This window comes from Panthera pardus, unplaced genomic scaffold, assembly GCF_024362965.1.
Source record: "Panthera pardus isolate Hobbes unplaced genomic scaffold, ASM2436296v1 HiC_scaffold_20, whole genome shotgun sequence".
In the NCBI taxonomy this organism is placed as follows: Eukaryota; Metazoa; Chordata; class Mammalia; order Carnivora; family Felidae; genus Panthera; species Panthera pardus.
This window is the reverse complement of record NW_026526766.1, coordinates 10576845-10593563: the sequence shown is the minus strand read 5'-3', so window position 1 is coordinate 10593563 and position 16719 is coordinate 10576845. Positions and strand designations below refer to the sequence as shown.

The 16719-nt window shown below is 48.8% G+C and overlaps 1 protein-coding gene across 5 annotated transcripts in view; it reads left to right on the top strand.

The window, feature by feature from the left end:
• The window catches only part of DOCK8 (dedicator of cytokinesis 8), a 226997-nt gene extending 210478 nt beyond the window's left edge, over positions 1 to 16519 (top strand). For all 5 annotated transcript variants that reach the window (XM_019463659.2, XM_019463658.2, XM_019463660.2 and 2 more), the window contains 4 exons: positions 1893 to 2036; positions 3312 to 3418; positions 14937 to 15107; positions 15418 to 16519. In XM_019463659.2, the coding sequence (XP_019319204.1) occupies positions 1893 to 2036; positions 3312 to 3418; positions 14937 to 15107; positions 15418 to 15478 (483 nt within the window). In that variant the 3' untranslated portion in view covers positions 15479 to 16519. The remainder of the gene's footprint in view (positions 1 to 1892; positions 2037 to 3311; positions 3419 to 14936; positions 15108 to 15417) is intronic.
• Positions 16520 to 16719: the final 200 nt, after the last annotated feature.

The following is a 16719-nucleotide window of genomic DNA, read 5'->3' as shown; positions in this document are numbered from 1 at the left end:
TCATTTCCCTTCAGTTTCCCCGTCTACATACTGATAGCGAGGACCCCTTTCCCTTCCCTGGTTCTATGTACAGAAGACTTTGAACCCCTTGTAATAGGACTGATCAAGAAGGTGTCTCAAAATTAGGCATAGGGTAAGCATTTTATTTTACTTAAAAATACCTAAGTGTACATTTATTTGCCATTCGGTTTATATGGGGCCCCAGCCTTCCCTGTGGTTTGGGTTTGGCCGATGACAATTCACCTGTGTCTCTTGTATAAACCCCACCTGTAATGCGCTGCGCATGATTTTCAGTTTTCATTTCTATAAAGCAGAGGGGGAGCTTAGAGATACTTGCTAAACAATACGAGGGCAGAGTCCTTCTGGATTTTCATGACTTTTTCGCCCCTGGCCTTTTACGGTTGTCTCATGCACACCTAATATGACAGGAATCTTTATAGCAACTCACTTTCATGATGCCCTGCCCCAGCATACAGCTTGGTTTTCAGAGAAACAATTCTGTTTCTTTCCACACCCACAGTTCATCGGCTTATGCATTATTTAATTAGATTAGGTCATTAAAATAACAAGCATAACAGGCATCATCAAGTGGGTGAACACACAGAGGTGAACTTTGATGAACAAATACCTCATCGGGCAGGAGCAGAAGTGACTGAGCTCACTGCCCACCGGCTAGGGTGTTCAGCAACCACATCAGAGAGCGGGAGGTGAGGGAAGTCCTGAATGAGTGACTTGGTTAAGAGGAGGTTGGTCTAGAAGGCATCTGTTCTATTTCTTATTGTTTTGGACTTTTGAACATGAGGGCAGGGAGGCCTGGCACAGGAATAAACTCATGGTCCCGGTAAGAGTCCTCACAGCTTTATCTTGGCCATTGCTAGCTCCTTGAGAACCTCAGTGTGTTAGATTGCTAGGACTGTCGTAACAAAGGACCATGAACCGGAAATGTATGGTCTCACAGTTCTGGAGGTGAGCGTCCAAATCAAGATGTTGGCAGAATTGATTCCTTCCAAGTGCTGTGAGGGGAAGGATGCATTCTGGGCCTCTCTCCTTGACTAGTATACGACTGTCTTCTCCTTGTGTCTTTATATCCTCTCCTTCTATGTGTATCTCTGCGTCCAAGTTGCCTCTTCTTGTGAGGACACTTGTCATATAGGGCACCCTTATGACCTCTCTTAAACTTGATTACCTCTATAAAGACCCTGTCTCAGATAAGGTCACATTCTGAGGTACTAGGAAATTAGGACTTCAGGATATGAAGTGAGGACAGGGTGGCCCTATGACTTTCAGGAAGGACCCTACCCCAAACCCACAGAACTTGGCAACTAGCAGATTGACCCTTAAGAGGATTCTACTGACCAGGAATTCACTTTCAGAGTGAGTTGGACAAGACATAAATAATGCCAAAATCATGTATTATGGCGGGGGGGGGGGGGGGAATCTTTTAAGGATGGTTCTTCTGATACCCTTTCCAAATATAAGCCAAGTAACTTGTTCAATAATGGGAAAGAAAACTGAAAAGCGTAGCAAGAACATGGATTTTGAATGCAGACATCATTGCAATTAAATTCTGAGCTCTCTCCTCAGGACCTGTGTCATTCTGTGGCACTTAATTCACTTTACAAATCCCCCCCCCCCCCCTTTGCTGTAAAATGGACAGAATGCAGAGGCTGTTTAAAGTAGTCAGCGAGAAATGTATGCCAAGTCCCTGGAACACAGGCAGTGTTCCAGAACTGTTGGGCCTCGCCTACCTCTTCACCCACCCAGATCATTTTGACTTACTCTGAAAGGCTCCTTAACCAGCTTCTTCAGATCCAGGTCTATCGTAGCCCCAGGTTCGTCCGTGGCTTACGAGACCAGACGGTGACTTCCCTACGCTTGTGTCTTATGTTCAGTTCGTTTTGACGCCAATTGAAGTCGCCATTGAAGACATGAAGAAGAAGACCCTCCAGTTAGCGGTTGCCATTAACCAGGAGCCCCCCGATGCCAAGATGCTCCAGATGGTGCTGCAGGGCTCTGTCGGAGCTACTGTGAACCAGGTGAGCAAAACCAGCTGGCCGCCACTCCTCTGCTCCTCGTTTTTTTGGTTTTCGCTATATGTCTACACCCTCCCTCCCTGAGGTTGATGAGGAGGGCGATCCACGCATAAATGGTACCCCTAAACTTAGAGCCGCCACGTACGAGGCTTAGAACACTCTGAGGGGGCCCCTTCTGCTTCATGTAACAACCCCCCGTAGAAGAGAAGTCCCAGACACGAGCGGGCCACGTTGAAGAGAAGTCTTCACTTTGAGGCCAGACCTGGCGGTATGCTCCAGATCTGGGGTCCTGTTGCGGAGAGCTGAGTCATGCCCAGTGGAGGCAGACCTGTTGCAGAGCTTGAGACCAACCGAAGGACGTCTGCAGGAGAGACGGGGAAGGGTCGGGACCATGCAGCCCCTGGGTCAGTCACCAGATGAGCCCAGCATGCCAGGGGCCTTGTCAACCACCGTGACCAGGGACCAGGCTCCCCGTGCCAATTCAGACCAAGCCAGATGTTCTCAAACCCATTAGAATCCTCACTCCCAAACCAAGCATGCAACTCAACCAGTCTCGGATGCAGGGAGGTGCTAGCTTCATACTTTCTGTCCGGTAAGCATCCTTAATTTCTGATCCGGATCTGCTCTCGTCTACACCTCCACTCAAAAGCTCACTGAATATCGTGAGTTTTTCCTCACTCAGTGCAGCCGGACTTCCCTGCAAAAACCGTACCCGGATGCTATTGAGGGAGCAGAAATAGCCCAGAGGAGAAATGACTATTATATTGCCAAAATCAGAAAACAATTAGGAAGTCTTTGCTTTAAGTCCTGATCCTTTCATGAAAATGGAAGGCCTTACAAGCCCGTGACCATGAACTACATATGCACTACTGTGCACATCTCTGACTCAAGCCACCAAATACACAAAATGATGCTCACCACCAGGGCAGCCGGAGTAGTGAAGGGGAATGGATGGATCAGGACAATCCCCATTTTTAGAAAAGGAACTCGAAGCACATCCCTGGTGAGGTGTTACCTTTACACATGAAGATCCTATTATTAGCAGCTTTGATTAAGAAAATACATGTCTCCTAACCTATTCTCCTAAAACTCCGGACTCCTAAGAAATCAAGGTTTCCTGAGAAGTTCAAGACCTCCCTTGCTTTCTTTTTTTGTTTTGATTGTGATCAAACTGACCACAGAATTCATTGCTCAAACGGAGGAGTCGCTCCAAGATTTTCTCCCAAGTAATTCAATTTTCATTCCAGTGTCCTCTTGTTTTGTTACTTTTCCCATCAGGGACCGTTGGAAGTAGCCCAAGTGTTCTTGGCCGAAATTCCAGCTGACCCAAAGCTCTATCGACATCACAACAAGCTGAGGTTATGCTTTAAGGAATTCATAATGCGGTAAGAAGGAAAATGGCCGGGAATGCGGTAAAACAGTGGTTCTCGATGTGTGGTCCCCAGACCAAGCAGCTACAGCATCACCTGAGAACTTGCTAGAAAGGCGACTTCTCAGGCACCAACCAGACCTGCTGAATCAGAATCTCCAGAAGTAAGGCCCAGCAGTCTTGAGTTTTAACAAGCCCTCTGGGGATTCTGATGCACAGTCATGTCGAAGAATCTCTACAGTGGGACAGTGACACGTGGGCTACTATTAAGTAACTGACATTTAAGCTGTAAAGTGCTTTCATGTTTATTGTCCCATGTGTGTCTCACACATCAAACAGGTATTATCACCAGCCTCGTTTTGCAAAAGGGGAAACAGAGGTTCAGAGATGGGAGGTGATTTTGCCTAAGGCCACGTGGCTAGTTAGTAGGAGAGCAGAGTTCAAATCCAGCTCTTCTGAATCTGATGGGCTCACACCTCCATCAATGTGCTGATTGTCCACAGTGCTTTCAAGTCCGCAAGGGGGGGTGGCACGGTCTTTATAATTTTTAGTATCACACAATAACTTGTTTTTAGAATCTTAAGAATAGGCCCTGCCTCAAATTTGGTAAAGGCAAGATTCTAAAAGTGGGTTTTTTCAAAGGTATGGTCTGTCTGGCAGTTCACTTCGCCAGACAAGCCTCTGCTCCTGAATTCTGCAGGGGAGTTGGCATCAACTGTTCAGGGGGTGCCCAGGTGACTCAGTGGGTTGAGCATCTGACTTTAGCTCAGGCCATGATCTCATAGTTCGTGAGTTTGAGCCCCGCGTCGGGCTCGCTGCTGTCCACATACAGCCTGCTTCGGCTCCTCTGCCCCCCCTCTCTCTCCGCCCCTCCCCTGCTCATTCTCTCTCTCTCTCTCTCAAAAATGAATAAACATTTAAAAAAAAATAAAACCTAGCCTGTTCAGGCTGCATAGGTCTTGCAAACACAGGGGTGCATCTTTGAGCGTGGTTGACAAGCTCTTGCAATACAGACAGGTCTAGTGGGGTCTCCTGCGGTCCTAAAATGAAGCATTGTGAAGGATGCGATGGTCTTCCTCCCATAAGAGGGAACAACGTCAGGAGAACGTACACCAGTATTTCTTTTCATCCAGAACCTTGGTGCAGCGGATCAGGTACAGGAATAAACTCAGCTGGCAAACGGAGAATAAAGGAGGCTAAAAGTGGAAGTTTGTGAAATTCACTGGAGATTCATCAGATTGCTCGTGTTGGGTGAGACTAGAGATACCCCTCCTCCGCAGGCTCTGGTGAGAGATCTGCCCCACTTGCCGTGTATGGAGGGGACTCACTTGATCCTGCAGTGAGCCACAGCTGTGTCACGATAGCATGTGTCTGTGCGTCTGTGGGTCTGTGTGCACACACCCACACACACGGCACACACAGAGGTTATAGTTATTAACGCCTCGGCGTTTGAATTGGGTCCTGGATCTGACACCAATTCTGACATGACCCCAAAGCTACATTTTCTACAGTGACCAGTGCATTTTTAGAGAACAAAAACCTAGAAAAATATTGGGGGAATGTTTTTAAAAAAATCAAATGCCTCTGCACGTATCTTCATTGAAAATTAGTTATGGAAACCCCTGGGTGGTTCAGCCAGGTGAAGCTTCCGACCCTTGATTTCGGCTCAGGTCACGATCTCGCGGTTCTTGAGTTGGAGCCCAGCATCGAGCTCTGGCACGGGCAGCGTGGAGCCTGCCTGGGGTTCTCTCTCTCCCTCGCTCTCTGTCCCTCCCCCGCTCACACACACTCTCTTTCTCTTTCTCGAAATAAATAAACTTTAAACATAAATAGATAATTTAAACATAAATAGATAAATAGTACGTAAATAAATGTAGTTACGGCTGGAGACCCCTGCAGCTGGCAGCGGCCCAGGCCTCTCTGAGCCTCTGACACATTTAGTGGGACAGAGGATGATGACGCGGGTGTGATGTCAGTTGCGGACCATATAGCCGAGTGTCCCTCTGCTCCCTAAAGGGCACGTATCCGCACGACTAAACACCAACACGGTGCAGCGCATAGGACACACTGTTGAGAGCACAGGGAATACAGGGCTCCAGGGTGCAGAAAGGAACACGGGAAGCTTCTGTGGAAGCATCACTCAAACTTGGTCTTGAATATTTAGGTACAGCGGGAGGGGAGGGGTGGGAAGAGGGAGCCATGCCCCGTAAAGTAAGGCCCTCGGAGGGCCCGGGGGGCTCCTCTGAGTAAGGGCAGCATGTCCCGGGGAACCTGCTGGGACAGGAGGAGAGAGACCCCGCGGTTCTGGCAGGTGGGGGTCTGAAAAGAGCTGAAATACAAAAGCCAGCTTGTGAAGAGACGTGATTTTGTTTCTTAGCCTGTGAATCTTAAGCCATCACCACGAGCGGTGGGCGAGGTGACCTTCCTCTCCCTGCACCGTTTCACGGCTTCTCGAGTCCCCCCAGCAAGTTGCAGCCCTTTCGTGACCGGAGGAAACACGCTGTCACATCGTTGGCACCCGGGGAATTTCCTCCCCACTCTCGGCTTTCCCCCGGCCGCGGTGACGCAGGAGTGGAAAACAGGGGGGGCTCGGACGGCTCTTGGGTTTCCCCGGGAGAGCTCCCGCTTCTCAGCGGACTCGGGCAGCGGGTTGATGAGCCCCGACTTCCAAGGGGAACATGAGGGGGCCTTGTGATGCCTTTTCACCGAGAGCGGAAACGTCCGCCCGCCAGGTGCCCCACAGCCGGCCCGCCGGGCAGCGGCCTCTGACTCAGCTCCGCCGTCCTGGGCCTGGCACGCGGGCCACCGCGGCAGGTGCTCACCCAGCCGGGCCTGCCAGGTCGGGCCCTTGATCCCCTCCTGCCGTTTCCTGCGATAAGAAGGAACGCCTCGGGGTTTCAGAAGCCGAGATGGTGAGATACACCATTCTGTTTCCTTCCCCTGCTCCCCAAAGTACTCAAGCCATTTTAGACACGGCAACGTGAGCCAATCTGGGCTTTTTAGTGTTCTTCTTATGTTTCTGTCTTAGCTTGGGCTGATGTAACCAGATCCCAAAGACTGAGTGGCTTGAACAACAGACATTTATTTCTCAAAGTGTTGGAGGCTGGGGAGGCCAAGAGGAAGGTGCTGGCAGACGGGGTGGCCGGTGAGGGCTCTCCTGCTGGGAGGCCCCGTGGTCACTGTACCCTCACATGGTAGAGCGAGGAGGAGGAGGGAAGCTTGCTCAGAAGGGCACGAATCCTATCACGTGGGTCCCATCCCCATGGCCTAATTTGTTTATTGTTAAAAATATTTTTACTGTTTATTTGAGAGAGAGAGAGAGAGAGAATCCCACACTGTCAGCCCAGAGCCCAACGTGGAGTTCCATCTCAGGAATCGTGAGATCATGCATGACCTGAGCTGAAATCAAGAGTTGGACGCTTAACTACTGAGCCGCCCAGGAGCCCCCCTTCCCCCATGGCCTAATTTAAATCGAAATTCCTCGGGGCGCCTGTCCTGCCCCCAAATACACAGGGGCTTGAACACAGGAATTCGGGGAGACACAAACATTCAGTCCATAACATCTGAACTCTCTCACCCTTATAAGGACTAAGTGACTTTTAAATTTACTTTTATATTTAAATAAAAGATCACATCCTCAATGGCTATGTTAGGGGACATAGTTTCAAATTCATCCAGACAGGGTTCTGTTGCACATCTGGTCACAGACTCAGAAAACAGGGTGTTGAGGGGTGCTGTTTTTAAACTGCATTTAGGGTCTGTGAAGAGGAAGGAGGGAGATTTTGCCCAAGGAGCCAAAGGAAAACCAACGTGTATAGCGTAGGTAGAAACAGAAGCAGGAGGTAGAAAGAGATTTCAATGTTTGATAGGAAAACAAAGCCTTAAATATCATGTGAGGTTGCTCTGAAGCAGGTCAGTGGTGGGGACACAGTAATGACTTCTGTCACTTTTCCAGGGTTACAGAGACCTTATCAGCAGGCCAAGGACGCTAGAAAACTGCCAAGTGGGACAGGTTCCACGGCCATGCAGGAACAGTGCACGCACACACCCCCCACGCGCACACACAGGGCTCAGCCCCTCCTTCCTGTCTCCTGCAATGATTCTAAAGAAATCCATTTTTGTTACAATGTGACCTTGTCCTTCTCTCTTAGCACCCCTCACCCCCACCCCGGCCAACTCTTGTGATCCAGCTCTGGGTCCTCAAGGCTGGTCCCATGCTGGAGGGTTGCTGGGGCTGATACGGAATGGGAGAATATCATACAAGCATTTGAGCCCCAGGACTCTGTGTCTCTTGGGGCCTGAAAGAGGTTGAGGCCAGGGTAATGGCACTAAAGACTATCTTGTAGTCTGATCTGGTGAACCGTGCCCCTCTGCCTGGATTCTAGTGTGTTCCTCAGGTCCTCAGAATCTACTTCCGGGTGTCAGATGTGAGACCCAGACACCTTCCCAAGCCTGTAGCCCCAGTCTAGCCCCCCACCCCCCACATCTGGCATTAGGAGGAGGGAAAAGGGCCACTGTACCTTCCGTGAGGGAGATGGTCACACAGGCCCAACCAGAGGAGGTAGAGGGGGCTCTGAGGGGACAACAGAAAGATCCAGCCACTGCCCCTTGTCCGCCCCGGGGCGCGCTCCCTGCCCCCACCGTGCCTCGCCCTGTCAGTCTCATGAGCAGACCCCTCTGCCCCAAGGAAAGCGGGCAACGTTGAGAGTTACTTGGCTAGGTCCTCCCACACCTGATACCGTTTCATCCCCATAAACCCATTTTATAGATGAAGGAAATGAGGTTGAAGAAGGTTATAATTAGCCAAGGTCACACAGCAAGTAAGTGGCAGATCCAGGATTTAAACTCTTCACCCTGGACAGGCTCCCCTTGGGGTCTGGGGTCTGGGTCTGGGTCTGGGGTCTGGCAGAGGCCGGCCGGGGAGGCAGGAGGTGAAGGGGCTGAGTTGGAGACACAGGGAGGTATGCCTGGAGGAGCCCATGGTCGGCTCACACCTGCTGCAGCTGTCCCTGCACAGGGGCCACGTGTGCCCTAGCGCCCTGTCCCCAAGCCACCCGTCCTTTGCCTTAAAGGGCCGGGAGCACAGTCCTCAGTTTCTCCAGTGTCTCTGTCAGATGTTCCCCATTCCGGCCCCGAGTGGACACTTGCTAACGAGGTACCCGGAAGAAGCTGAGAAAGGCAGAACACTGCCAACTGGGGCTCGAGCGAGAGCACTTGCAGCCGGGTTCAGGCTGGGAGGCCAGCGTCTTCCCGGGTGGAACATGAGGTGTGGGGGCCAGGAGTGTGGGCTCCCCAGCCAGGCTGCCTGGGTTTACATCCCCTGTGCCTTAACTAGCTGTGTGACCTTGGGCAAGCTACCTAACCCCAACTTTTTTTTTTAATGTTTATTTATTTTTGAGAGAGAGAGAAATCAGGGGAGGGTTAGAGAGAGAGGGAGAGAGAGGATCTGAAGCGGGCTCTGCACTGACAGCAGAGAGCCCGATGCAGGGCTCAAACCCACAAACCATGAGATCGTGACCTGAGCTGAGATCGGATGCTTAACCTACTGAGCCACCCAGGCACCCCTTTTTTAAAATCCCTTTTGAAAGAGTTTATTTATTTTGAGAGAGAGAGAGAGAGAGAGTGAACACATGAACAAGCACGTAAGGGGTAGAGAGAGAGAGAGAGAGAGAGAGAGAGAGAGAGAATCCCAAGCAGGCTCCACACCATCAGCACAGAGCTGGATGTGGGGCTCGAACTCACGAACCGAGAGATCACGACCTGAGCTGAAGTCGGACGCTTAACTGACTGAGCCCCCCAGGCGCCCCTCCCCACTTAAAAATGGGAATTATAATAGTAACTACCTCTTAGATCTAGTGTCCGGATACGATGAGCTAATACACAGGGCTTAGAATAGGGTTGCACAAACTAAGTGACCAGTAAATGTAACATCATTCAGTGGGACGAATAGAGACCCGATCAATTGGAATAGGAAGCAGAAACTGAATTTAAATATAGAAAGTGAAGTTTAAATTTAAATGGAGCAATTGTCCACCGCTTACTTCTGTGCCTTCATAAGGTTTGTACCGTAAGACACGGGGGGGGGGGCCGAGGAGACCGGAGCCTGGGAGAAACAGGACTCTGGATTTGCACCTGCTGTTGCCACAGGTGTGTGGCTCAGGACAGAGCTCAGCATCTGTTTGCCTCTTATTTTCATTAACGGTGAAAAACGAGGGACAGGAACGTAAATTCTCCAGCAGTTCATCGTTCTCCTATTGAGCAGTTTTTGTACTCGGATTAGCTCCATCAGAAGTCATAACCACAACAACAATCAGCGTTCTTACACATTCTGAGCATCGCAGGTTTTCACTCATTTCGGCTTTACAAGCACTGCGAGGTCGGCTATTATCGCCGCCATATCACAGGGGAAGGAGTAGGCATGGAAAGGTTAAGTACCTTGCCTAATGTCACAAAGCTAATACACCCCAAAGCGGGATGCAGAGGTGACTGTCTGGACTCTTAGGGACTCCAGAGTCTAGAGTCTAGACTCTTAGGGACTATTCTGTGCTGTTCTCTTTAGGAACTGCCTTCAGGTGCTAGAAATGGAGAATGGAAGGAAGATGGGTTTCAATAAGCTAGAAACTTGTTTTCCTCTCATATAAAGTAAGATCAGAGATTGTCACCCCAGAACTACGCCATCAGTGTGGCCTCTTTCCATTCTTTTGCTCGGCCATCCTGATTATAGTGCGTCCAGCCTCACGGTCACAAGATGGCTGCTTAGGGCTCTGGCCCTCCTGACCACATCCTTGGGAAGCATCTAGAAATGAGGAAGGAGCAAACATCTCTGCCCCTTTAAAGAGCCTTCCTGGTGACTTTATCTTGTATCTCATCGGCTCTCCATATCCGGTCAGGGAGGCTAGGAAATGTCATGTTCCAAGTAGGCTCACCACGTGGAGTTCCATCACTAAAAAATAGAATGGATTGAGGCAGCAGCTACCGGTTTTTGGCAATCCCAAGGGACTGACGTGCGGGCTGTGCTGAAGGAGCATCACAGAGGAGGGAGGCCGACAGATACAGAGGTGGAGGGCTACCTGACCACCCTGTCTGTAGGCAAGACGCCTAAGTCCTTACAGAGAGGCCCCAGGAAGTGACCGTCAGCAAGAGCCAGGAACCATGTTCTGGAGTTAAAACTTCCCGCTCTTTGTCCACATCAGCGTGGGTTCTGTGGGACTCTGGCGGCTGGAAAGCCCCAGGCACGTCTGCTATAAGAAAATGCTTGTGTTCAGTGAGGTTACCAACAAAGGAGGTGGGCTTCTGAAATAGCATCACTGAGTGAGAGCAGCACACTTCAGATGTACATGGACCTAATGAAAATGTTACAGGCAAGGCCAGTGAAACAATTATTTACGTTATAGTTCTATGCTACTGTGTAGATTTCCCAAGAGAAATGGCTGTGCCCAGGGAGGTGTATTTAGTGCACGGCTCTCTTTATTTATGGATTTAAATTACAATGGAAATTATTTTAAGTTTAATAAAATCCAGTGTATGTAATCCAAGTGGAAGAACGGAGGAAACACAGAAAATGTGTATGAAACAATGTATAAATTATAAAATTTGTTAGAGTATGGAACACCTCGGCCACTCAGTCAGGTAAGCATCCGACTCCAGCTCAAGTCATGATCCCACGGTTCGTGGGTTCAAGCCCCACATCGGGCTCTGTGCTGACAGCTCGGAGCCCGGAGCCTGCTTCGGATTCTGCGTCTCCATCTCTCTCTGCCCATCCCCTGCTCGTGCTCTCTCTTCGTCTCAAACACAAATAAACATTAACAAAAATAAATAGTATTTAAAATTTGTTAGAATAGAAATTAGTATTACTACTACAAAAGCTAGAACATTTTCACCCCACCTATTCATAGATTTGTCTTTGGAATGCTCTGTTTATTTATTTTTTTATTTTATTTAAATCCAAGTCAGTTAACAGGTAGTGTTATAGCGGTTTCAGGAGTAGGATTTAGTGATTCATCACTCACCCGTAACGCCGTGTTTATTTACCGCTACCGAAAAACACAGAGGCTTAAAAGGACAACATCTCCTTATTATGCATGTGGCTCTAGGGGTTGGTGGGCTCAGCTAGGTGGCTTTCGCTCAGCCTCTCAGTGGCAACCAGGCAGCCGCTGGGGCCCGGATCACCTGAAGGCTTCCTCACTGTCTGCGCTGAAAAATACTCACCCAGAAGGCGGTTCAGGATTGCCACAGTGCATGCCCCACGAGACCTAGCCAGGCAGAAGGCACGTTGCCTTCTGTTACCCAGTCCCAGAGCATCACCTCTGCCACACTGTCCACAGGACGGGCAGTTATTGCTGTGACCATTTTTGAAAACTACGACCTGCCACACTCCAGAGGCACGGGTCTGCCTTAGTATCAAAGCTTCTCCCTTAGCCGACTCCACGGCCCCAGGAGGTCATATGAGATCATCATTCCCATTTTACAGATGAGAAAATTGAGGGTGTCGGTGTTTGAGTCATCGTGCTAATGCGTAGCAAGTGGGTGTCAGCTCCAGCTCTGCCTGCAGGTAAAGCCAGCTTCTGCAGGCCTGTTGTCGTCTGTCACCCCACCGGGGTCTTGAAGTCATCCTGAACCTGATTTTATGTTTCACATGGCGGTAGCTCGTGGAACAGTTACTCGAGAAGCAATAAAATAATAATAAGGGATGAGGTGGATTTCTCAGGATTCAAAGGTCACACACCTCCCGTTCCCACCGCTTCTGGAAACCTTGGACATGCCACCTCAGGCATCCTACAATTTGCCTCACTTAATGGCAACCTTAAAAGCTAGGGGAATCGGGGCGCCTGGGTGGCTCAGTCGGTTAAGCGTCCGACTTCGGCTCAGGTCATGATCTCACGGTCCGTGGGTTCGAGCCCCACTTTGGGCTCTCTGCTGACAGCTCGGAGCCTGGAGCCTGTTTTGGATTCTGTGTCTCCCTCTTTCTCTGACCCTCCCCTGTTCATGCTGTCTCTCTCTCTGTCTCAAAAATAAAGGTTAAAAAAAATAAAAAATAAAAAGCTAGGGGAATATCCAGTTAAGGGAGTTCTTTTGGCTTGTGTCTGAGTTACCAAATCCTTCTGCCACAGGCTAATTCTAGGGGGAAGCGGTGATCATGGGTTTATTTTTGCTCAGGCCAGGTAGCGTTCCCCTGTCACTCAGCCACATTCTACCCTCTTTACCTTTGATGGTTATCCTGTACATGTGTTGAGTGGTCATACCGAGGGTTTGGGTAACAAGGTCCCCATGACTGAACCCAGACCTGACACCGCTATGGGGAAAACAGTTTAAACCACACTGATCGCCAGAATGCCATTATCTGAAGCAAAATAAAGAATTATTACTAATTTCGCAATGTCAGCTAGGTTTCAACCATTAGGTCGTCCTCCAAGGTCTGTTGATTTGTAAGTGTCCTTGGGTAGAACAATGTAGAATAAAAGGCAGGGCTTTATCATGTTGACATAACATGATTTTCTTCTTCGGTGTGAAGCGTAAGCTGTGAGGGACCCCGGAAACACGAGGCTTGACTGTCTCCAAGTTAGATCAACACAACGCGTTTTAACGATTTTTCTGTCTGATACTCTACGGTTTTACCACAGTGGAGTTGGGTGTGGGTCTTCTCTTGTCGAGGAGACGATTCGTGTCTGTTTGCGATGCTGGAAAACTGTCAGCTGGCATCTCTTTATTTATTTATATTTTTAAGTTTATTTATTTTGAGGGAGAGAGTGAGTGGGGGAGGGGCGGCGAGAGGGGGGAGAGAGAACTCCAGGCGGGCGCCTCACTCTCAGTGCAGGTTTTCACAAACATTGAGATCACTGGTTTCCTGAGCTGAAACCAGGAACCGGACGCTTAACTGACTGAGCCACCCAGGCACGCCTCAACCAATGTTTTACATTTTTAATTCTTTTTTTTTTTTTTTTTTGATTGCTTCGGTGATTTCCTTAGATCTGTCGTATAGCTCCTGTGTTCTCCATTTGTGTCTGGTATATTTTTTTAACCTGTCCATTGTGACTTTGCTTTAGTAGCTATATTTTTAACTTCTTTTTAATGTTTGTTTATTTCTGAGACAGAGAGAGAAAGAGACAGCACAAGTAGGGGAGGGGCAGAGAGAGAGGGAGACACAGAATCCAAAGCAGGTTCCAGGTTCCGAGCTGTCAGCACGGAGCCCGACGCTGGGCTCAAACTCATGAACCATGAAATTATGACCCGAGCCAAAGTCAGACACTTCACTGACTGAGCCACCCCGGTACCCCTAGTAACTATATTTTTAGATCTAGAAGTTTCATCTGGTTCTTTTTTGAAATTTCCCTAATCTCTTCTTTCGTACTCTCCAATTTTTTTACTCATGAATTTTACGCCTTTTATTACATCTCTGTATTCGCTTTGGTCTTTTCTATTGTTCTGTCGTCTCAAATTCTTATTGGGTTATTTCTTCTGCTTGTTGCCTCTGTTGGTTCTCCCTCATGATGGGTTGGTTTCCTGATAATATGCTTTGTGACATTTAAAAAAAATTTTTTTAATGTTTATTTTTGAGAGAGACAGAAACAGAACGTGAGCAGAGGAGGGGCAGAGAGAGAGGGAGACACAGAATCCAAAGCAGGCTCCAAGCTCTGAGCTGTCAGCACAGAGCCCGACGTGGCTCGAATCCACGAACCGTGAGATCATGACCTGAGCCGAAATCGAATTAGCCAACTGAGCACCCTGCTTTGTGATGTTTTATTGTGAGCACATCCCTTTGGCAAGGGTCACTCTTTGTACAGGTGGGTGGCCCATGAGCCCTGATTGAGAAGGGTTTCTCTAGGAGCAACTTGACATTAATTTCCATCTGAGCCCTGCATATGTCAGGAATCTTGGTTGCTTTTTTTTTTATTATTATTATTGTTTATTTATTTTTGAGAGAGAGAGAGAGCGGGGGAGGGGCAGAGAGAGAGGGAGACACAGAATCTGAAGCAGTCTCCAGGCTCTGAGCTGTCAGCACAGAGACTGACACAGGGCTTGAACCCATGAACCATGAGATCATGACCTGAGCTGAAGTTAGATGCCTAACCAAGTGAGCCCCCCAAGCGCCCCACACTTAGCATGTTCCATTCTGCAACGACCCTGGGTTTGAAACCTGGACCCACCCCTTCCTCACAGTGTTATCTTAGGCGAGTCACCTGACGTGGCTGAGCCTCAGAGACGACACAGAGCCACAGACTTTCCAGATTTGTTGGGGAAATTAACCAGATAATGTATGGAAACCTCCTCGTATGGTGCCTGGCACCGAGCATCTCACAGCATCGAGATCGCCTGGGTCATCACTCTGTAGCGATTCTCATTCCTGAGATCTGATTCCTTAAATCTGAGTCCAGAAGTCTGAATTTGGAAAGGCTCCACAGGCCCCCCTGATAGGCTAGCAAGTTTGGACACACTCTTGGAGGTACTGGAGGAACGTTAGATAGTAGCTAAGCACTTCACGCTCCTGTGAAGTAAAGCCTCATTCCCCTCTCTGCCCTGTTGTGTGTGTATCTCAGATGCGGTGAGGCCGTGGAGAAAAACAAACGTCTCATCACGGCGGACCAGAGGGAATATCAGCAGGAACTCAAAAAGAACTACAACAAGCTGAAAGAGAACCTCAGGCCAATGATCGAGCGGAAAATTCCAGAACTCTACAAGCCGATATTCAGAATTGAGAGTTCCAAGAGGTGAGTTCGGGGCAAGGAGGCCTCTTCCTGGGGGATAAAGGACAGTGATCAGGCCCGGCCATTGGGGCACGCTCTGGTGCATGGGGCATCGGAGCACTGGGAGTGTGCCTGGCCTAGAGAAGCCTCCAGAACCGGATCTGTCCCGATTCCATCCTGCATCCTGAGTGCTTACCCCCTGCCCTTCTCCTTGACCTCCCTGGGACCCCTTCCTGTGATTACCCCCTCCCTCTCTTTAAAAGGCTAAGGGATCTTTCTTACCTCTGTTTTCTCTCTCTCTCTCTCTCTCTCTCTCTGTCCTTTTTAATTTCAGAGACTCCTTCCACAGATCTAGTTTCAGGAAATGTGAAACCCAGTTGTCACAGGGCAGTTAAGAAAAGCTGTCTTCACGCTTAGAGACTGAGGCCCCCGTGACCCTGACGAAGTGCTCGCTGGTACTGAAAACACGGGACATTTGCCGCGCAGGACCGACCGCAGGCTCCCTGACAGAGCCCTGGAAGCTTCAGGATCCGAGTGACCGTGGGGATTCCATCTAAATGGGGTCTGATTAGATTTTGGCCATACTGAGGGATCGGGATAGTGGAGGGTGGTTAATCAGAAGTGCCAGTGTATTTATCAAAGCATGGTTCTCCCAATACTGTACAAAACAAGGCCTACATGGCATCTCCTGTTGAATGGTTGGTCACAGTCTACGGGAGAGATGACTTCTTCTGGCCATATTTGGATTTACAGGATAACCCCAAATCGCCCAGGGGAAAATGGAAAATCTGTCCACCGTCCTATTCAAAGTGAACTTCAGTCCTTCCCTGTTTGTGGGAAAGTAGGGTGAGCCGGCAGGTGGGCAGAACATAAACATGTTCAATAAATGTTCCAGGGGAGTCCTCACGCGAAATCTAAAAGTCATCATGGTTGGAAACGTGGGGGTAGATTAATTATTTGTGAACTCATCACCTTTTTGGTCACAGCGGACTGATTGTGCAGTTATTTTTGCTGGATTGTTACTGTGTGTTAATTTAACAAGCGTGTCGAGAGGCGCACTGGACACAGTGAGTTAGGAGATCCACGGTACTCCGCGACATTGACTTGCATCGAAACAGTTCTCCTGCAAGACTCCGCCTTTTTTCTTAAGCTCCTTCTCGCTCACTCTTTCTCTGCTCCTGTCTGGGACCAAGTTTATTTTTATAAAAGGATAATATCTCTGCTTTCATTTCAAAAAATTGTGCTGTCCGTCAGCATATGTATGTATATCAGCTACAGAGTATATTCAACATTGACTTCTTTTGACAAAGAAGGAGACAGATGGACGCAATTATTGTTTGAGAATTAAATGGTCTATTTTTCATGCAGCTGATGACCTTGACTGGTACTGAAAACGTAATAAGAATTGCAAGCAAAATGCTTCCCTTTGCAGCTCATGTTTCTGTTGTTGTTGTTGTTTTGTTTTGTTTTAATTTTGACAACTCGTAACTCTTGGAAAGCATTGCAGAGAAGACGAAACATTTTTATGCCATCAGGCCTTTCAGACAGTGCTAGCCAGGGTCTCACTTCTTATGCTGTGTTTAATTTGGTATTCCTAAGAGAGAATGTAATTTGGATAACCCAGAACTTTTTAGTT